At 36.7% G+C, this 22,232-nt stretch overlaps 5 protein-coding genes across 7 annotated transcripts in view; 3 read left to right on the top strand and 2 right to left on the bottom strand.

Annotated features, from left to right (window-relative positions):
• Window positions 1–22,232, top strand: part of LOC131008955 (uncharacterized) — a 984,029-nt gene that overhangs the window by 427,890 nt on the left and 533,907 nt on the right. The gene's annotated exons all lie outside the window — the stretch shown is intronic.
• The window catches only part of LOC131009026 (transcription factor bHLH149-like), a 50,425-nt gene that overhangs the window by 5,885 nt on the left and 22,308 nt on the right, over window positions 1–22,232 (top strand). The window lies entirely within an intron of this gene.
• On the top strand, window positions 3,404–7,181 carry LOC131009020 (homeobox protein knotted-1-like 1). Its single transcript, XM_057936208.1, has 4 exons — window positions 3,404–4,053; window positions 4,126–4,236; window positions 4,319–4,469; window positions 6,705–7,181. The coding sequence occupies exons 1-4, from the start codon at window positions 3,904–3,906 to the stop codon at window positions 7,073–7,075; spliced, it is 783 nt and encodes a 260-aa protein (XP_057792191.1). The 5' UTR covers window positions 3,404–3,903; the 3' UTR covers window positions 7,076–7,181.
• On the bottom strand, window positions 8,979–12,408 carry LOC131008989 (uncharacterized). The gene is made up of 8 exons (XM_057936152.1): window positions 11,992–12,408; window positions 11,321–11,388; window positions 10,550–10,616; window positions 10,295–10,443; window positions 10,150–10,217; window positions 9,914–9,982; window positions 9,539–9,639; window positions 8,979–9,467 (listed from the first exon to the last, which is right to left on the bottom strand). The coding sequence occupies exons 1-8, from the start codon at window positions 12,253–12,255 to the stop codon at window positions 9,180–9,182; spliced, it is 1,074 nt and encodes a 357-aa protein (XP_057792135.1). The 5' UTR covers window positions 12,256–12,408; the 3' UTR covers window positions 8,979–9,179.
• On the bottom strand, window positions 13,393–19,513 carry LOC131008931 (solute carrier family 40 member 3, chloroplastic-like). The gene is made up of 14 exons (XM_057936052.1): window positions 19,057–19,513; window positions 18,163–18,370; window positions 17,986–18,049; window positions 17,383–17,507; window positions 17,214–17,303; window positions 16,951–17,127; window positions 16,790–16,864; window positions 16,604–16,705; window positions 16,410–16,527; window positions 16,117–16,263; window positions 15,066–15,172; window positions 14,841–14,954; window positions 13,748–14,045; window positions 13,393–13,671 (listed from the first exon to the last, which is right to left on the bottom strand). Exons 1-14 carry the CDS (start codon window positions 19,212–19,214, stop codon window positions 13,574–13,576), a joined length of 1,881 nt encoding a protein of 626 aa, XP_057792035.1. The 5' UTR covers window positions 19,215–19,513; the 3' UTR covers window positions 13,393–13,573.

Below are 22,232 nucleotides of genomic sequence, written 5' to 3'. Positions count from 1 at the left end.
TATCCCACGAAGCATGACTCAGTTTCCTTTTTGGTTTGTTCCACGAAGCTTGACCTGTTTCTAAAAATGGCAAAAATTTTACCCTTTATTCACCTTTTCACTTTTTCACCTATCACACTTAACACACAAAATATCATTTTTTTAATTTCCGTGCCAAAAAGAATTAGGTCATGCTTCATGGGACGGAGGGAGTATTTTCCATAAAGTTCATCTCTATTGCAGTTGGATTTGAATAAAGAGAAAGGAGCATATTCAATCTCAAATACTACTTTGGTTAAATTGACTTCAAAATGTGCAATTTAGAGTGTGTTTAACTGAGCTTATAAGCTTTATTAAAACAATTTCTAAATTTTTAGGAGCTTATAAGCTCTTAAAAAGTACATTTGATAAAATAAGCTCTAAACAACTTATAAGCTATAAAAATAAATTTCAATAACTTATAAGCTCTTTAAAAATACATTCCTTAACTTTCAACTTATTTTTTCATAATTTTATAAATAACGACTATTTTACAAAAATAATTATACTATAATTTATTATTTTCATAATATATCCTTATAATTTATATATCTTCAATTTTATCGGTTTAACTCACAATTCTCTATCTAATTTATAAGTTCAATTACCTACGCAATTTAACAACTTATAACACCTGAGATATTTCATTTTCTCTATTGATTTTTTTGTTGGTTGGAACAGAATTTGAGACACGTGTTGTCATAATTCTGCCCTACTCCGATGTCGTTATCCAGTAATACAGACACTTTTATAGATCTCTAAGAAAGGAGTCAAATTCTTCTCAAAAAAAAAAAAAAGAAAGGAGTCAAATTAAGGGCTGGTAGCATAAAACAAGTTGTTGTAATGCTTTATCTTAATTTTTTTCTTATTAGCTGATTTCAAGATGTATATATACACTTCGGTACATTTGAATGTACAAAATTTTAATTGGGGCGGATGCATGTAAATGGAATGTATGTCGGTACGGTACTTAATCGGTGTGAAACGAATCATGGCAAAACACCACGCTTTTGATCTATCGCCCACAACTGCCCATACCACCGCAAATGATCGGTGACGGTCCATAACGCCCCCGGGTGGATTAGAGCATGGGGTTGACTCTGATATATTTGTTATAACACTCTAGGTAGAACTCATCCGTAAAAGTCAGGCTACCAAATAAAAGGTGTCTAAAGTGTTATAAACCACGCTCATTTTCCTCTTAAAGTATAAATTTCTTAATATCTGTGTCTAAAAAGTGAATTTATTAGAGTGAGACAAAGAGAATGTAATTTATGACATAATCTTTAAGCTAATTAAGTTGCAAAACAGATCCGATTTAAAAAATTTATAAAAACAGTCCGACCTTTCAAATACTCCATGAGAGGATAAACGGTGAATGAGAATCTAAGCTGGAGGACTAGATATTTTATCAACAAAGGGGATAGAAAAGAGTAAACAAAGGTGATCTATTTTTTTTAGTGAAAATTTAAAATATTCATTTTCATTAAGTTTATATAAAAATACCCACTTTTATAAATATAAGTACTTCAAATTGATTAAATTACTTCTACCGTATCGATTACTCACATCATAAATATTGTTGACACATTCTAAAAAAATGATTTGACAACTATCAGTCAAAAAATCATCTAACCGTCCAAGTGGCCAGATTATTAGACTGAGTGGATAAATGATTTAACCGTCGGCTATAAGGATTAAATGATCTAGTCGGTCGTTAGATCATCTAGCCACCGAGTAGATCAACTTTTGACTGATAGTCATCAAATCTTTTTTTTTTTTTACACATTTCTGACACAATCGCATTTCTGGATGTTTTACGCAAAACCATCAACATTTAAGGGTATTTTAAGTCTATCCACTTAAGAGAATATTTTTCATATACAACTTAAGAATTACTCCATCTATCCCACTCTAATAGACTCACTTTTTTTGGGCATGGAGATCAAGAAACTTACTTTTTATGAGGAAAGTAGTGGTTCACACCAATTAAGTATATTTTTTAGGGTCCACTTCTAAAGTAAAGGCCCCTAGAGCGTTTATCCCCTCATTCTCGAACTTGGCGCAAATACCTCCCCATAGTCCAAGAAAAGAGTGCAATTAAACCCAGACCACTAACGCTATTAAGTGTCGTTAAACGTCTGGGTTTAATTGCACCCTCTACTTCAGGGGTGGATATGCACCTTAACCTTTTTTTTTTTTTTTCAATTTCGACAACCCACCTTCGGCATCAGCTTAGCCGCCTCAGTACTCATCGGCTCCGATTTGCACCTTGTCAACTCGCTCGCATCCAATTCCTTGGTTGTCGACTGCCCACCGCCGACATGAGCAAAGCCACCAGCTTCTTCATCGCCCCGCACAACAGCATCGACGACCAAGAGATTGGGTGCATGCGAGCTGAGAAGGTGCAAGTCGAAGCCGATGAGTACGGAGGTGGCTAAGCTGATGTCGAAGGTGGGTTGCCGAAATTGAAAAAAAGAAAAGAAAAAAAGATTAAGGTGCATATCCACACTTGAAGTAGAGAGTGCAATTAAACCCAGACGTTTAACGGCGCTTAACGGCATTAGAGGTCTGGGTTTAATTGCACCCTTTTCTTGGACTATGAGGAGGTGTTTGCGCCAAAGTTGAGAATGGGGAGATAAATGCTCTAGGGGCCTCTACTTCAAGGGTGGATTTGCACCTTAACCCTATTTTTTAACTCAAAATGAAAAACGAACCTATTATAGTGGGATATCTCAAAATAGAAAACAAGTCTATTCTAGTTGGGTGGAGACAGTAGATTTTTTTTGGTTATTACTCCCTCCGTCCCACTAGACTTGGCACACTTGCCTTTTTGTTTGTCCCACTAGAATTGACAATTTCCTAAAATAGTATGTGGTCCCTACTTTCTCTACTCACATAAAATAAGTGGACCCTACCTACTTTACACTCTTAACCCTTTATTCTTAATCTCCGTGCCCAACTCAAAAGTGCCAAGTCTAGTGGGACGGAGGGAGTAATACTTTTGTTCACCCCTCTCAATACAACGATATCGTCATGTCTAAGAATTCAGCGAGGTGATTCATATTCCCTCTATCCCACCTATCTTGAGACACTTTATATTTTAAACATCCCATCTATTATGAGATACTTATTTTTTATTTGACAAAAGTTTTACCTTTTATTCAATTTTTTACTTTTTTACCAACACAAAACACTAATTTCTTAATTCTTGTGCTCAAAAGACAAAATCTTAAGATAGGTGAGAGTCGTGAGACCAATGAGAGTAATTTTTTGGTTGAATTTTGTAGTGGATGTATTTTTTGAGAAAAATGGTGAAAGGTAGGGCTTTTAAAGATAAAAATAGGTATATTTATTGAGCATGTGTTGGAGCATAGCAGTCGTAGTTTTTGTATGTGACCAGACAATAGCGAGTAGTACAGTCAAAAGCGTTACGGTCATGGTTTTGAACCAATAGCCTCTCGAAAAGTAGCCAAGTCATGTCACCTCTCTCTCTCTCTCTCCCGCTGCGCTGCAGTGCCTACTGCCTACTGCCTGCACACACACTTTCATACACGAGTCCGTGTCTACTTTCCGCGCAAACAGGTGTTTTTAATCATTATAGACCCTTCCTCCAATCCTAGTCCCCTCCTAATTCCTCCCTTTCCTGCTTCAATTCCCAACTCCATTCCCTTTTTTCCTTTTCCGAAACTAAACCCACACTCCCTCTCCCTCTCCCCAAACCTCTGCTACCTTCTTCCTCTCTCCCTCTCCTTGTTTTTGTTTTCTAGTATGAGGTGAGGAACATGGAATACCTAAGAAGAATCACTGTTTCTCCTCACCACATCCACATCCACATCCACATGAATCATTGAATATTGGTTTTAATTGATTAATTAATTTGGGATGGATGAGCATCTCTACGCATCGATCTCGCCCTTCCATTATTCATCTTTCGACAGTGATGAAAGTGAGGAGCAAGACCTAATCAAGGCACGGATCGCTAATCACCCCCTTTATCCCGCCTTGCTCTCCTCCTACATCGACTGCACCAAGGTAATATTACTTTACTTTCTTAATTTCTTTCATCACTTAGCTTAATTGGGTTTGGGTGATTATGAATTGAAGGTGGGGGCGCCTCCAGAAATGGCGTCGCTTCTCGACCAGATCAGCAAACAAGACCATCCTATATTCATCGCGACGCAGATTGGGACTGATCCTGAGCTCGATTACTTTATGGTAATTAATTAATTAATTTCTTCGATTTTTTTTCTATATATTTATTTTGATTACGTACACATGTATGTGTTTGATTGCGAAGAGATCATACTGCGACGCTCTGCGCAAATATAAGGAGGAATTGTCGAAGCCGATAGATGAGGCGAGGAGTTTCTTGAGCAGCATCGGATCTCAGCTCACTCATCTTTGCAAACAAACCCTACCTTCTTCAACCACTTCTCATCATTCTACTGGTACGTGGTAGCATTTAATTCTAAGAAGATGTGCAGAATAACCCATCAATTAATGCTTCTCGTACAACTTTATTGTTTCACACAACTGTTGAATTTGAAGCTACCTGTGTTTTGATTTGTTTGTTCCAGTGTTTGACTAATTAATTCTTGAGGAGAACTTCCAGTGTCAGAAACTTGTTATATATGTATACTTGTATTTATTGTGATTCTCAGAGTCGTGTGAGGGTAAACACAGATTTTAATTAAGTTATTATAAATAAAATAAATGTACAGTTTATGTTAGTACAAAAAAGTACATTATTAATTAAAAAAGTAAAATAAAAGTATAATTTATAGTTAATTATAGGAGAAAATGTATAGTAACATAATTCAAAAAGTAAAATGAGATTTTTTTTCGTGGACAACCAAAACTGGTAAGTAGGACTCTTTTATATGGACAGAATAAGTAATCAAATTTAAATACTCCTTCCGTCCATAAAAAATTTGTCACACTAGAGACGACACAAGTTTTAATAAAATGTGGTTGGAGTTGTTAGTGGAGTGAATGTCTCATTTCAAATGTGAGTGAAATTGTGTGGATACTTTATAAATGAAAGTGATAAATTTTTCGTGAACGAATCGTAAAGGAAATTGATAATTTTTTTGTAAATATAGTAAATAAGACTGAGTTTAGTGGAGTCACGGCCGGTTGTGAGTTACATCTCTTTTTCTTTCTTTCTCTCTTTTAATTTTTTTTAAAAAAAATACATTTGCATACGCTATCTTCGGTGCATTACGGTTAAACTCTTGTGAGTCAGATCTATTATATACTTCCTTCCTCCACGAATTTTTTTCTTAATTTTCTTTTTTTTGTTCGGTCCATAAAAATTCTTTCTACTCATTTTTTTGAAAATAATCTCACTACTATCACCCTTAAAATTTTCACATATTTACATATAAATCCACAAACTATCACTATCTTTTTCTAATTTGTTGGTTCCTTCTCCACTTGCTAAATACAAAATTAACTTCACTTAATATTCATATTTGAGTTTTGTTGACGAAGAGAGTATTTAGAGCCTCTACGGTGTTTTGGAAAATATGAAGACTCCTAACTTTTATAATTAAGAGTAAGAGATATCAATTTGTTCTTGAAATACATGGAATTAAGCTTCATACGATAATTGAATTCCTTGTTGGAGAAATCACGAATATGTTAGTTCGATATTGCCACATTTGAAATATATTTACTTTCGCTTAATTTATTTTAGTAATATGCGTGTGCACGTACCATATCAGGCCCGGCCCTGGGCATAGGCGAGGGGTGCGATCGCCTAGGGCCCAGGGCAGAATGGGGCCCCATTTTTTTTTTTATTGCTATTATTATATGAAAATAATTTTTTTTAGTTGTACAATGGGCCTCAATCATTAAAAAATACATACAAACCCAAAAGCTCCAATCTTATTCTATTAAAAAAAAGGGCCCACAAGCACACAAGCATATTCAATTAAAAGGGCCATTTTTCTCATTTCGCCTAGGGCCCATGAAATCTCCGGAACGGGGCTGACCATATATATATGGATGAATGAATTAATGGTTAAATTTAAAGACTATATGATGAACTTAAATTCGATATATTTTACCTTAGATATTATCCATTTAATGCTAGGTCGACACACACATTTGCATAAAAGTGCAAGTACATTTTTGCTTTCTCGAGTCGAGTGGTATGTACATGTAAATGAATGAAAGTGTCCATATTTTATGAATGTATTAGTATCTCATTTATATCAAAATACTTATGAATATATTGATCACGTTGATATTACTCTCAACAAAATTGAAAATAAATTCACTGTGTGTGATATTCCCTAGATAATTTTCAAATGAGACCACAGCTGCTTCTTTCTCCACGTCCACCTATTACTATTATACACGTGAACTGTTGTTTCTAACTATTAATCTAAATATGTGTTAAGGTCAAGGTCAAGGTCAAGGACAAATATTCGAAAGTTCTCCAGATATTGAGGCCTACTTTTTACTTTCTTTAGTAGTAATATAATTGAAGCTAGCTTGTAGGTTATAGATGGATTAGTTTAACTTTGGTGAATATATTCTCTCATTTATTGATAAACCAAGAAAACCAAAATTACTCCTTGTTATATATAGATCACTAGCTTTCAATATTTGATAGACTTCCTCTAGAAGGTGTTGGAAAATAGTTGAAAGAGATTGTTATGTTATGTTATGATAAGATGAGGAAATGAGGTGCGGAGAAGAGGTGGGAGTTGAGTTGAAAGAGATGGTGATGCGGAAATACAGCGGGTACGTGAGCAGTTTGAGGAAGGAGATGGCGAAGAAGCGGAAAAAGGGGAAACTGCCCAAGGATGCGATTTCCGCTCTATTCCAGTGGTGGAACACTCACTACAGGTGGCCTTACCCCACCGAAGACGACAAGAAGAGGCTGTCGGAGACGACGGGCCTCGACCACAAGCAGATCAACAACTGGTTCATCAACCAGCGCAAGCGCCACTGGCGCCCCTCCCACGACATGAGCTTCGCCCTCATCCAAGGCGTCGCCCCTCACGCCCACGCCCACGCCTCTTTCAATGATGCTATTTTGTAAGCATTCTTTTTTCGTTTTTCTCTTTTTTAATTTGCTTGGGTGCGGCTCTATGTATCTAAAACCTCTTTATTTTTGCCTTACATCTATCTATCTTCTATTTTGAAATTATTACTTTACTATTGCATGTTGGGTTGGTTGACCTAATTATATATAAGTTCTTTAAAATGTTTTATAAGTTGGAAAGGTTAGCTCCCTAAAGAATAAATGAAACATCTTATTAATATAAGAGCACCCGCATCGATTGACTTATGTGGGTGACTTGAGTCAACTGCTGCACCAAATGAGCCAACCGATACAGGTGGCCCTGACTCAGGGCGTGACCCGGATGAGTCGAACTCGATGGGCAAAACTTTTGGTGCCTTTATTAATATAAAAATTGAATTCACAGTCTCCAACTAATGGAAAAAAAACGACTAGTACGTACCATTTTTTTAAAAAAGACAATCCCTTTTATTCTCTATAAATACCTATTCTTTTTTTTTTTAAACCCTATAAATACCTATTTTAATGCTCCTACACAATTTTACACATCCAATTCGTACGTCTTTATTTCTTCAATTCTCCAATTCTCTCTCAAATGGGCGAAACGCCCTCCACCGAGTTCTTGTATAAGGATCACAAGTCTCGATGCCCTCCACCAAGTTCTTGAATTATATGTGCGAGATGCAAGCAAATCATGCAGCAGTTGTCGATGCCAACAGAGGGAAGAATCGGCTCAAGCGCGAGGCAATAGACAATAAAATTATTTTCATGGATACGTCAAGAATGACACTGGAACAACAAGAAATACATATATATGCGCAATGGATGACTGAAATTCTAGCACGAAGGGGAGCCTAGATGATTGGTTTTCATATTTTAAATTTATGTCATTTAATTTATGTAATTTAAATTTTAATAATTTTAATTTAAGTAATTGTCTTATTTAAATTTGTATCATTTAAATTAAATCAAAAATTCAAAACTAATCAATACTATTAGTTAGCATGATGAGCTAACCCAATGCCACACTTGACTCGTAAGTGAATTCAGAATATGAATGAGTCAAGTATTGACTCAATCAATATGAATGCTCAAAAATATTTAAAATAAGTTCAGGCGAACAACTCTTTAGTTTGTGTATAGGGTTTGGGGTTTGTAGTATCTAGCCCAATATGAATGTCCTTACTTGGAAGTAAAATGCTATACCCATAAACATGCACTTTTTAATATATATAAATTAGTAATTAATTTAAAGATTTTCTCATTAACAATTTAACATGAACGTAAGCATTTAAAATATATTGAAAACTTAAGAACTTCAATACGTAAAATTACCAACTTTTCCTTATTCGGCGTAAAACAATAAAAATAAAGTGGGATCCTCACAATGACTTGGCCTGGCCCAAACCCATCAGGCCCAAGAGACAAATCGGGCTTCATGGGCCACCACAAACCGAAGGTTTATTTTTTTGGGCCCATCTCGTCTAGTTTGCAAGATCAAGAGGTTTGTATGTGGGATTATGATTATCCCACTCATTTCAAAAACCTCAGTATATAAAACCAATAACATAGGGGGTGTTTACTTTGAAGGATTAGCCTTAATAGATAAAATTAATAAAATTAATTCATTATTTACTTTGATGGATTGAAACTTTAAGATATCCCAAGACCTTGATTATTTCTATCATTTAAGTTAGTTTTATTTGATTTTTATCACATTGAAAAGGTGGAATTGGAGAAATTATCCTCTATCATACATCTTATCAATCATAGAAAGTAAACGCCCCATAATAGAATAAGCTCTCTCTCTTCCAAATAAAATAAAATAAAATAATAATAATAATAATAGAACAATATAAGATCAGATCAGATCAAATCAATTGTTCCATGCACAAATTTGTAAACAAACCACCATAGCAAATTACAACAAAAATTTGAATTGTTACTTCACTATTACCAGATTCAAATCTCTATAAATTGGAGATATTTACAATGCTGTAAAATAGTACAATGTCAAGGAGTTTTCTTCTACAAAAAATAAACTAGAATTACAAAGTCTTATAGATGTAGGAAAAGAAAGAGGCAATCAAGAGTGTTGAAGAAAAAAATGGAAGGGAAAAATTCAGAGGCGGTCGATTGGGCTAAAAGCGATGGCTTTTGATTTAGAAACCAACAAGTAACCCACAAAGATGGATATGGCCAAGGCAACAACAGAAATCACAAAAGCAAAGGCACTGGCTGCATCCCAAGATCCTACTGTCCCTTGTGTGGAGTAGCCACGAACCACGTCCATCGCCACCCAATCGCAGCTCACTGTATAATGAGCTGAACCATGCCATGGATTTCCCTCACCCGGGTACCACAATGCGGCCGAGAATTTGCTTGACTGTCCAATACTAAATTGAGCATCCTGCATTCACACACTTCTCATAAATACTACACCAGCATAGAATATAATACCTGAAGAGAGATGAGACAAACCTGTTGAAGAAGATCCATGGTTCTCAAAGGCCGAGAGAATTCAAAGTAATATGTGCCTTTCTCACCAGATGATCCATAAGGACTGTCAACCTCAATATATCCTGTCAGTCGTCGTTTCATGCGTGTTAAGGTTCAAGGAGTATGTCATCTTCAAAAAAGAAAACTATCTTCACTACATTACCTATTACAAGGAACTAATATGTCTTAGATTTTCTCTAAACTAAAAAGTGCAGGTCCAAGCAATTAGGGAATTTAAGGGAAATTATTCATGTATCCTACCATTAACTTCAGACATAATATGCTATCAGAGAAGCAACCAACAAAGAACAATGTTGGGAGCATAAACTAAATTTTTGTTATTTGAGAAATACTTGCCGGTATGGGTTGAGAAACTGCTGTGCCACCATGCACCTTTCCAGTCGTTCTGTGAAATAGAACTATTTCCTGTCAAGAGAATCAAAACCAAAAGTTGTGCCGGATGAATTTACAAACAAAGTTGCCCAATTGATTAATTAGGAAATATAAAGAAAGCTCTTGGAAACGAAGGAGATTGAAAGTTTCAAATGCTACATAAATATTGATGTCATGTAAAGTGTATGTAAATTATATACCTGAAGGACCACTACCATCTATGTTTCGACAGTGTGGATTCCAGGAAAACATATCGACCAGACCAACACTGTTAAAGACAAATAAAAATGAGAAATAGCCTTTGGTCAATCGTGATAATGGGAAGGGAAATGCTATTGACACTACCTGTCATCTTTACCCTCTTCATTAATGGAATTGCCACCATACAATCTTCCTGGAATAGAGTTTCCAATAGAGAAGTGCATGATGTCGACTTCATGGCCACGGCAACTTGTGTAGTTGCATGTATCAGGTGATTCCTTGCATCCACCCATCTTGTTCCACAAATATTAACTCGTGTCAGATAAAAGATGAGAAAAGAACATTTAGGGTAAACTGCACTGCAATCATAGACCAACTTTTAGATGCTATACAGCTTACATTATGATAAGTAGCACTCTCTCCAACTTGAAACATCAAGGCTACTGATGGGCACATATGGCCATCTCTGCATGATGTGATAATCCAACAGAAATGGGAAGAGATACTCAGTTTTCAGGAATAAGCCCACTTTCACTAGATCAAAAATTACTACGAGATAAAGTAAGAAGTTTATTGATATGCATGCAAAACTTAGCAAATGACATCAACTAGTTTTATAAGTGCAAGCATTAGAAATGTTGTTTTATACACCAGAAGAAGAACTAGTCCTTTGAAGATGTGATAATTTTATTATTGAAATATCTCAAGTCCTCATTGAATCCCACAGGTGTGTACTCATCACATCATGCATCAATAAATAGAAACTATATTTTCAAGGAATAGTTTTATAAAACACTTGCATCTAATAATTAAACATTCATAGTTTCCAGAACTGAGCCATACGTCAGTACCATATAGTTTTTGCTTTGTTTTTTGAGTCCAAAACTATTACCGGGATGGTAATATGCCAATAACCAAACACTATTCTCAATTTCTCATTACTGACTGCTGTACAGTTCTGAACCATACTTTTGCCATTGTGATGCAAATGAAGACCATGAAGTATATTACACCTTTAGAGATCAAAGACAAATGGTGTGCATAAGTGTACAAGGGAAAGTGGATACAACATGCATAAACTCAGAATGTTCTAACTGGAAAGAAGAACCGGCAAACAATGTAATGGAAAGCATTTGGAACTTCAAGATTGAATTCTCAAAGGCAACTCACCCTTTGGAGTACACATAATCTCCATCAACTTGCAACAAGAAGTAAACATCCGTCCCATCATGCAAAGCCTATATATCATTGTCAACCTATAAATATCACAGCTCAAAAGAAACATATAAACTTATCTATGCTACGCCATTCCCAACCACATACAACTGAAATCCAACAATCCATATGCAACTTTGTAAAACAGATTCATACTGTATGACCATTAATAAAGACAGGAATATTTACTGGTGGACTAATCAAATATTTTTAGTAACACAATCAACAACAAAGGTATTGTTTGCATAGAGGAATATTCCAGAAATCTGAAACAAGAAATGCCATCCATTTGAGAACCTCAACTTTAACTCTGATGCTAAGATTGTTGTTTTCACCAAACATCATGTTTCCAACCACCAAAAAGTCCTAGATCCAGCCATGTATATTACAGCAAAACCTCTGTTCATATTGCAACTATAGATTGCCAGCTAAAACAGTTTCTGCAGCAATTCTCTAACCATAACTAAATAGAATACTGATATGCTACACAGTTGCGACATATCAAATCCAAAAATGAATATTCTCTCCGAAGCTCATAACTTGGACTTTAACTAACATCTACATAAAAAAAATCCCCAAATTTTACTATAATCGAAGTAACTGGAAAATCAGTGTTAATTTGTTACCTTAACGGCCATTTTTCCATCTTTGTATTGTTTATCTTCATCAGGGTCGAGCGCTGGCCGCAGCGGGAACTCGAAACCATCGACGTCAGCCCAGTCGTCGGCATGGCCGTCGACAGTGACGATCCCGGGCCTGAATTGGGCGGAGATTCGGGCCTCGTCGTCGGGCTCGCAGTGCCACTCACCAGACTCTTCGTGAGAAGCCGCCAGCACCAATAGGCAGCCGATTACGAGCTGATGAAGAAGAAGACGGCGATGAAGCAACATCACGACGTATTGGGAGTTCGAAATTCTGGTTCGCGGGGGTGATGGAGATTCGAGGAGGAGACAATGTTGACTTGTCGGAAGCTACAATGTCAAAATTACCAACCACCAAGTATTACCAACATCATAATCTTTTCATTTACTCCCTATAAATACATTAACTTTCCTCTGATCTTAAATTTTAACATGAATTTTTAATTTTATTATTAAAATATATAAATTTTAATACTTACTTAATTTTTGACGCCGATCCATTTTGGCATTTTCTCTACATTGAATCTGAAATAATATATCCAAAAAATGATTAGGACATCGTACTAACGTCCTCCATGAGTTTTAATCATGTTACACATATACCAACTCAGATTCAATTTAGAGAAAATAAGAGTGGATCTGTGTTAAAAATCGAGTGAATATTAATATTTATATATTTTTATAAAAAATAGAAAATTCATTTAAAATTTGAAATGGAAGAAAAACTGATGTATTTAAAATAGTACTAATAAACATTTGTTTATTTGCTTAATTTTTACAAGGATTATTATCAAAAATTTCATTATCGATTCTTTTGTATAACACGAAAAGTTGTGGGCTTAATTCACGTAGATAAAATTAACACAATATTTTAATTTAATAATAGTGATGAAACAAATATTAACGCAGTAAATAAAATGATAATAAGGAACACAAAGATATATACCAGAGATTTTACGGGATTTTTTTTAATATTTTTTTTAGAGTTTACATTTTACATGGTGAGAAATGAATAGAAAGTCCCTTAATTTAATAATAAAAGCCGTATATATATATCGAAAATAGTAGTCGCAAATCCATGAGCACACACAAAGACATTATCTTTTTATGTGGTGCTTCTATCACATTGTATCTTAATGTGTTAAAATCACATACACATGCATCATAGGATTTACTAAAAGGATTGCATCTAACAAGAATTGCTTTGCAGTACATTTTCGTACGACTTTGGTCTGTATGTTGTGTTGTACAATAGTGGAACCTCATAATGTTGTACTTCACACCTTGGTCAACTTGTCTAGTACACATAATTTTGATGTCGGATTATCATTTTCTTCAAATATTACACATCAAATCAAACCACTCAACTTTCAGTGACATCACATGTGACTGAAAGGATTGATAGCAAAAGATAAATTTATACATGAACAAGATGGTGTTTCCAAAACCAAAAACCACATTATGAGCAAAAAAAGGTGAGTGCTTCAAGAATTGGCTTTGCCATCAAGAATAAGATGTGATCTTTACAAAGTGTTAGCATGTATTTACAGCTAAGTGTGTGATGAATTTATGAGATGAATGGTTGAGACACGGCGTTCGCCTCTACCGTGCGCCACTCCTTATCAAAGTGGCAAGGGATGTGTACCTCGCATTCCTGCTTCTTTGCTGCATTTCACTAAATAAATTAGTATCTTTTTCCAAATCAATCAAGGCAAAGGTTAAGCCAAAATTCTCTACTTACATTGTGAGGATAATGGATCAAAAGAAAATAGACTCCTTTGGGCATCGGTGGGGCGCTTCAACCATGTGCAGTATAAATAAGCTGCTCCAACCACTGATGCAAGTGACAGCATTGCCAGATAACCAAAATGCGAAGCGTCGTTAGCAAGTATCGCAACCCCTAGCATCACTGACTCCGACAAACTAGCAACCGCAACCTCTGTTGTCCCGATAAGATTCACTTTAGATGCAGGGATCCCGGTTTGTAGGATCTGCGCCCCCACAACATTATATGACATGTGTCCCAATCTAGACAAAACCTGAAAGATGTCGAATTTCAACAAGTTCAAATGAAGTTCAAACATAACATCTTTCCCAAATGGTCTTATACATTCTTATACGATAATAGATTTATCTGTAACTAGTTCAGAATCAGTTGGCTGTTGAAATGTTCAGGATAAAGCTCTCAATAAAAGTCTAGACTTCATATGAGCAAAGAAATTTTTTAGCCAGGAAAGATATCTCCTACTGATTCATTTTCTGTATGCAAATTAACTACAATGGCAACAAATCATTCATCTTCTCAAGAAAGCACCTAGGTTGTATAGTATGACATGCTTTAGTCCTAATAATATTTGAGTTGTTGATTGTACCTGATTCATCTAATGACGGAATAGTAAGAAATGGAAATAATCTAGAGGCTTTCTTAATGGATATATAATGTGTCTTCATAAAGGTTCTATTTGCCTATAAATGCTTAATCACATCTATCAAAAATGGAAAAAAATTCTTCACAAATATGTAAATTATAATGATCTTAAGCAAACACAAATTTAACATTATCTATAGGTTGATCATCACTGAAGCTATGTTTGTTTATGTTATGGAGTCTCGAGGTATGCTTTTTTGGGGAGGACATACTTTAGGAGCACGGATTTGGAGATGGAAGGTTACACATGATAAAACTAATACACTTAGAAGCTATTCATTAAAAATTTCATATGTCTGATTAAAAAAATAACCAACATAAGACCTAAATCAGAGCTACCTCTAGACTGATTCAGAATTTCAAAATAAACCAATAATTTCAAAATGAAAACAAAACATTAACTCACAATCAAACATAAGAAGAAAACAACTGGAATTTTCTGAGACACAGATCCACTCCAATAAACAGCAACTGCAAGGGTAAGAAGTGCAGCATGAAAAATAAGGCCAGCTGCTCCAGCCTAGAATCCGAAAATAATGAAGATCAGCAAAAAGCCAATAAAAATAACAATAGAAAAACTCTTACAAAGAAAATCTAATAGATTAAGACAGACTAGTTTTTAAAACCTTACCTTAAGAATGCCAAGTCGCTCGACCATCTTTGTGGAAATTAATGTCGCTGCAACACCCATAAGTGCACAGAGTCCAGTGAACCCTCCAATAATTGTAGGATTTAGACCTGAAACAATCAGAAATGCATCAACATAAAGACATGTTTCATCACTAGGTAGGAAATAGTCTTTAAGTACGAACACCCAATGTCTAACAAAAGAAAAGTCATGAATTGATACGAATGTTGAAAGCTACAATTACAAACTTCTTGTTCTCAATCTCATTTAAATTATACATAGATGACAAGTGTCCAAAAAGCCCAAAATCATTATTTCCATTTTCATTTTCATTGTGTTCTATCTTTCTCTCTTTTTTTCTCTTCCCCTCTTGACTCTACCCGTCTCTGTTCGGTTCTCAAACTCCACAACTAGAATGCCACTGCTGTAATGGTGCCAGTGATGCTCAAATTCAAAGTGGTTCCACTGAAGATTTGACAGACCAATGCTTAAAATTTAGCCCTACCTTTGTACACCTGAAAGTGCAATTTAGGGAAGAAGATAGGACAGGCAGTTTGTATTGGGGGATAAGTTGAAGAGGAATCAGTAGCCCATATAAGTGAAGAGCAAGGAGTTAGGCTGCAGGTTTGTGGGTGAGGTCTGTTGGTGCTGGCAGTAATGGCTGTACTATGGGAATTGGGGACCTAGGAGAGCGGGTGGAGGTGAGAGGACAACTAGAATAGGAGGGGAAATATAAAGAGAAGAGAGGGCAAAATGGGTGGCGTTGGCAGCAGAACAATTAAAAAAGGATAATGAAGTGGCAGAAATGAAAGAAAAAGAACAAACACCAGCACATTTGACAGTCATAGGCAACAGGAATGTGAACTGTACTGGGGCTTTCTGGAGCCAAATCTTAAAGAGACTTAAGGTTTTTAATGAAAGTGTAATGACAATGATAATTTGAAACTTTGAGACCAGATCAATATGGCATGTGTCAACTTGTAGTTAAATAAATCCACATACCACAACTTTCATGCATTAACCTATCGTTTAAGTTTAAGATTCAAAACAATACCATGCTGTGTTAAAAATGCAGTCATCAAGCCTCCAGGAGTAAGAACAACATTGAAATAGAGTAGCACATAAGCTAGGCTTGCAGGCAAAACAGGCTGCTGAATGTATTCTGACCATCCATGCTTGATTGTTTCTATACTTGTGGCCACTGTACAGAAGAAAGGCATCAAAATCTCAAACAATAAGCTGAATGTATTCTGACCACCCATACTTGATTACTTATGATATTTATACTTTATACACATGGAAATACATAGATATAAATAGTTTTGCCAGAAGAACCGTTATATTTACATAAATTTGCAGTATCTGTTGTGGATTCTGCAGATGAATAGCCAGAACAAGTTTGTGGACATTTGGCACGGTCCAGGACTCCAGCAGAAAGTTTGTTGGTTAACCAGGTAAGAGCCACCTAGGTCATGCAGAAGAAAGTCAGAATTAAAGGAAGCTATTAAATTAAGAACCACGGAAAGACCAAGGAATTTTACCACAATGGGTATAGACCATATCATCAAACTAGCTGCCAGCTTTAAGCATGTCACTGGATCATATTTAGACAAGAAAATGCCAAATAATGATGCTCCTGCAATCTGCATTTGGAGATCATGAATATCAGCACTAAAAATAGTACTAAAAGCAGGAATAACAAAGAGGTCATATTTTTCAGCCATCACCTCACATAGGAGATCAATTCTACTCAAAGTTGCATTTGCTTGAGCAAGAGCAACTGGTCTATTTGTTCCGGCCAACTGTTGAAAATTACACAAACAATATATAAACACAGCATAAGTATTAGCAGGCTAAAAGAAACCGATGAACGCGATAAATACGTTACCAAAACAACCCAGTCACGCTCCATTGCAACCCCTAGAGCCAACCCAGAGAGCCTTTCAACGGCCAAAGCCATCACAAGTACAGCAAACCAAGGTTGGACAAGAACAGAAGAGACAGCTTTCTGATTGACTCTATGGGCTTGGATTATCATTCCAACAGATAACAACTGAGCAGCTGCCTAAAATAAGAAGAACAGTAGCATAAATTTTTTTTATTGAAAGGAATCCACCGTAATATTATTCCAGCCAAGGAAATAGAAGGTACCTGAACAATAGTCAAACAATTATATGCAGGTACTCTTGGAAAATGATCCATTAGCTTCCCTACCAAAGGTCCTCCAACAATTACTGCAAGCTGTTTAAGCAAGCACATGGTTGTACAGTTATCCAGTTGCCTCTAATTTAAAGCCTTTGTTATCTATGTGAGCCAATACCTTTGCAAAGAAGCCCATGACAGCCACAGGAAGAAGACTAGGATGAATCAAGGCAATGGCAGCAGGCCAAGCAAAATTCCACAGCTGTTCGACCAAATTCCCAGCCAAGCAGCTACCATATAAAGCTAATTGAATATGTGATCATCATTAGAACATAGCAGAGCCATTGTCTTGTACAACTCTACATACATGAATATGAATACGTGGATTTATATGCCTAGTTCTCCTTAGACAAAACTGAAGAATCCAGGTATAGAACATGCTAGCATGGAATGACATAGTTATAGATGAAGCAAATTAAGGCATTTCGATTTGATGGTTTTGACCAACAGGGACGGAGCATAAACAGGGCCATCTTAGTGATCAGATCAAGTGTGTGGAAGCCATATTCCACTCACTATATCTTGCAGCATCTTTAAATAGAAAATTTTCACAATTTTTTTCACAAAGGCCTCATCAAGTTTAGCCATTTAGGCAATAATACTGTATCCAGTATACCAACACAAAAGACAAGGTATTCATATTGCAATTTTACAGCACAAGTCTATGTAACGTTTTTCATGAAATTTTCTAATTGTTAAATTTGAACAGGGGAAAGCTAACCATATAGTCCAGTTGGATGAGCGGGAGTGGCAGCAATTGCATTCTGCTCTTCCTCTGATAAGACCTAAATAATCACAATAGAGAAAGATAGCCAATAATCAAGATATGCAGAATTTTGTAGTTTTCACACTATAGGAGATGCAAGAAATGGAGAAACATTAATCAGACAAAACTCACAGGCAGTGCTGTCAAAATTGTGTCTACATAGGTGCCACCAACTAGTAAATCAAGTCCATCTGTCTCTAAGGTATCAGATTTTATATGAACAATCGGAATTGAAGAATTCAAATCCAGACATGTGCTATCCTCATACACGTCCTCAGTTGCTACAGGATCCAAGACATCCGTGTTGATCAATGAACACCTTAAGTTAAACGGCCCAAGCCTGCACATGAATATATACCTAATGACCAACAATATTATACCATGATTTCCTTGAGACAAAATCACCTCCGTAATTTCTAACAGAAAATAGACTAATCAGCAGTTTCAAAGTCATTAAGGTTTGCAAAACTTCCTTTAAGTTCTATTTTCTCCTTGAGAATAACTCCCTAAGATGTTCTATCTTACGGATCACAATTCAAAAGTATCCTTAAGAAGAAGCAGTCATGTTTGTCACACTCTAATGTTAAATATCTCCATCATGATATGCTAAGTTCAAAAGGTAGGCTGTTACTACAACTGGAGATGATAAATTGGAATGCCTTCGATAGAAAATGATTGTCACGCAAACACGGACATATATTCATTTTATCAAAAAGAGAGAAATTAAGAATAAAAGGCATTGATTACATATAGAATACATTGATAATATTGTATCTTCCTACAGATTAGAATTTGCTCATGCAGCCATAATCACTTCATAGATATAATCTCAGAACAAACAGGAGAGCCGTATTCGTTCCAACCTTTTGTGATAAGCCAAATTATAAGTAAATTGGTTACTACATTTAAACACCAAATCAAACAAAGTTCCATAAGATAAAAGGCGTATAAAATCTAAATTATGAGAACATAAAAGCTCGTCAAATATAAAATCTGCCAAAAGTTCACCACTAAGAAACAACTTACCTGCTGGAGCCAGAACGGAGAGTCAACAATCGTGGAGTTAAAGAGAGGCTGGGATGACGTAATCTAAGATAAGACGGCGGCGGAGACCGCACGGAGTAAGCTTGAAGGAGGCGGAGGGCGGCGGAAGGCTGAGCATTAGCAGCGATGAGCATACCCATGGCCGCCGTCCTTCAGTTGCTACCGATTACTGCCACAACAACACGAAGTGTCTCCGATCACCAGCAGCGCTAATGCTTGGGCTTCCGAGTCCTCCTGTTGAACACACATGCATTACACCGAGAATAGCGTGGGGAAAATAGGGGAATGCAAGCGAAAGAGTTCGTTGGAAGTGGATAGAGGGGGTCCGCCGCCGCCGCGCCGGAGAGGGGGGAGGGGAGGAGGCGGACACTTCAAACAAGTAATCCACCAATTCCAAGTGGGATATGAAAATGGTTAGAGGCCATAAATCAGCCTGACGTGTACGGATTATTTCCCCAGCTTTAACCACGCCATATCTATACTATAGTATTAAAAAAAAAATTAATTACTCCCTCCGTCCGCCAAAAGTGGACCATTTTTACTATATTGGGCGTCCGCAAAGAGTGTACCACTTTCCTTTTATAGAAATGGTCCCACCATCCACTTTAATCTTTTATCCTTACAAACACTCTTTATTTACAAAAAAACCACCCCAAATTCAATTTCAACCACACATATCATAAAGTAGTGGGACCCTTTCTCCACTACATCAAAATCATTACCAATTTTCTTAAATCCCGTGCCTAGCCAAAGTGGTCCACTTTTGGCGGACGGAGGGAGTATAATTTAATTTAGGATTAATTACGCGAAAAATCATGAACTTTGGGCCGATTTTCAAATTTGCTATGAACTTCTTTTTATCAAATTTTTCCAGTGCTTAACCAATTGATCAATTTTGCCACGGTTTTTACCTCCGGTGAAGGTCCGGTCTTAGCTGGCGCCTACGTGGCAATATCGAGCAGACATGGCGCCTATGTGGTGATACCGAACTGATGTGGCGCCTACTTGAAAAAAAAAAAAACAAAAAATAGAAAATCGACTTACCACCCTCTGCCTCATCTCTCACCATCTTTGTCTCCCTTTGGATTCAGGCTCGCCGAGCCCTTGCTCGACTTACCACCCTCTGCCTCACTGAACCCGGCGGAAACCGCCTCCACCTTCCTCCTCCTTGGCGACGGCGAGGCGCCGCCGCCTCCCTCTATCTCTCTCCCTCCGATTGACAGCGACCCAGCCGCCACCGGAGCCCTAGATCCCCGATTCCATTCGCTTAAAATCCTCTCTGAAAACTCTCTCCCTCGGCTCTCTTCTCAGGTTGACGGCAGCAAGGCAGCAGCGCTCTTGTCGCCGCCCACCCCCTCAGATCCACCCCTCTATCCAAAATCGAAGAGCTGATAATTCACGTCAAACGACGTCGCTTCATTGCCAGAGCTGATATTTCACTCCAGAGCAGAGTCGGCAGAGCTGCCTCTGGCAGCTCTGCACTTTGGCAAGGCTTAGTCAGCTCTGGAATCGAAGAATACTTAGTCAGCTCTGGAATTGAAGAATTCTGCCGCCGCCGCCCTGCCGCCCTTCTCCACCACCACACCTCTTTCTCCATCGGCCTCCCCCACCACCATCACCAGATCCGCCGCCCCCTCCGCTCCTCCACCCCCATCACCAGAGCTCCGTCTGTTGGAATTTGTTGAGGAGGATGAGCAGCACTTTCGCCTCCACCATCTCCTCATGCATCGCTATCATCTTCTTCGATGAGCCTGGGGCCTCCATTGAAGGAATCGGATGGGTGAATTGAAAATTTGTCGATTTGGGGAATGGGTTTCCTTTAATTGTTGGGAAATTTTCGATTTTGATCTTGTGTGTGTGTGTGTGTTAGCGTTGCTGGTGTTGAAAATCAAGCAAATATCGGATATGGTTGCTGGCTATGCTGTTGTTAGCCAACGCCGAAGAAGATGAAGTCGGTTGCGTGGAAACCCTAGAAACTAAGGGTGGCGGCGCAAAAGATTTCTTTCCGACAACGATAGTGGTGGCGTCTTTGGGGGTGGACGAAGAAAGAGCAGTAGATAAAAAATTAAGGCTCTGCAAGATTGAGGGCAGGGGTGGTCCGGTGGGTGGCTCCTCGCCGGAGTTCAGAGAGGAGAAGACGGGGGCTGGAATTTGAGGTAAAACGACGTTGTTTTACCCCCCAACTAAATGACGTCGTTTTGGTTTCCGTCCGACGATGCCATGTCATATTTCAGGTCACTGAAAACTGCCATGTCAGCACTCAATTTGAGGATTTTTGAAAACCATGGCAAAATTGATCAGTTGGTTAAGTTCAGAGAAAATTTGATAAAAAAAAGTTCATGGCAAACTTGAAAATCGGTCCAAAGTTCATGATTTTTTACGTAATTAACCCTTTAATTTATAGCCTCAACTTTAATTTACTTTTACTACTGTATTTTTGTAAAACTTAAACTTTGAGAAATTATTTTATTATAACCATAATTGCACCAAAATTATGTGAGTAGCCTATTCTTTATCTTAATTACAGTTATAATAATGATCAATTGCCACCAAACTAAAGCCCAATGTATTCTACATAAAAATAGGTTTTCAATGACAGGTAGCACATCGTTATTATACCATCGTTATAGTCGGAATTGCGCCTGAAAGTTAATGCAACGATGCCAACTTTCAGACGTGATTCCAACATCACCGGTGGTTCGATGACGATGAGCTACATATCGTTAAAAATTTTCATTTAGTGTAAAATGCATTAGTATCTAATTTAGTGACAATAAATCATCTTATGTGTAATTTTTATTAAAAAAAAGAATCATTGCCATAATTTTAATGTGATTGTAGTTATAATTAAATAATTTCTCAAAGTTTAGGCTATACAAAAATAAATTAAAGTTGAAACTATAAATTGAAATTTTGCTTAAAGTTAATGCTAAAAACTATAATTAACTTTATTAAATATATATATATATATATATATATATATATTTTAATTTGAAATCAATATCAATATATATACTAAATAAAAATTGTAAATAAAAAAAATTCCTTCAAAATAAATAATTATTTTATAAATCGTATAGTGGGATGGAAACAACATCGTTTCATACTTTAAATTTTGGACAAGCATGCAAAATAAAAAAAGAATATAATTACTGAAT

The sequence above is a fragment of the Salvia miltiorrhiza genome, chromosome 2 (genome assembly GCF_028751815.1).
Source record: "Salvia miltiorrhiza cultivar Shanhuang (shh) chromosome 2, IMPLAD_Smil_shh, whole genome shotgun sequence".
In the NCBI taxonomy this organism is placed as follows: domain Eukaryota; kingdom Viridiplantae; phylum Streptophyta; class Magnoliopsida; order Lamiales; family Lamiaceae; genus Salvia; species Salvia miltiorrhiza.
This window is presented reverse-complemented; position numbering and strand designations above follow the sequence as displayed.

Coding starts and splice junctions, on each gene's coding strand:
- LOC131009020 (XM_057936208.1), top strand. CDS start 3,904: ATGGATGAGCATCTCTACGCATCGATCTCGCCCTTCCATTATTCATCT. Junction 4,054..4,125: donor CCTACATCGACTGCACCAAG/GTAATATTACTT, acceptor TATGAATTGAAG/GTGGGGGCGCCTCCAGAAAT. Junction 4,470..6,704: donor CACTTCTCATCATTCTACTG/GTACGTGGTAGC, acceptor TGTTATGATAAG/ATGAGGAAATGAGGTGCGGA.
- LOC131008989 (XM_057936152.1), bottom strand. CDS start 12,255: ATGTTGCTTCATCGCCGTCTTCTTCTTCATCAGCTCGTAATCGGCTGC. Junction 9,983..10,149: donor AGATGGTAGTGGTCCTTCAG/GTATATAATTTA, acceptor TTCTCTTGACAG/GAAATAGTTCTATTTCACAG. Junction 9,640..9,913: donor CAGTTTCTCAACCCATACCG/GCAAGTATTTCT, acceptor GACGACTGACAG/GATATATTGAGGTTGACAGT.
- LOC131008931 (XM_057936052.1), bottom strand. CDS start 19,214: ATGGGTATGCTCATCGCTGCTAATGCTCAGCCTTCCGCCGCCCTCCGC. Junction 17,304..17,382: donor TCATGGGCTTCTTTGCAAAG/GTATTGGCTCAC, acceptor TTGCTTAAACAG/CTTGCAGTAATTGTTGGAGG. Junction 14,955..15,065: donor AGCGACTTGGCATTCTTAAG/GTAAGGTTTTAA, acceptor TTCGGATTCTAG/GCTGGAGCAGCTGGCCTTAT.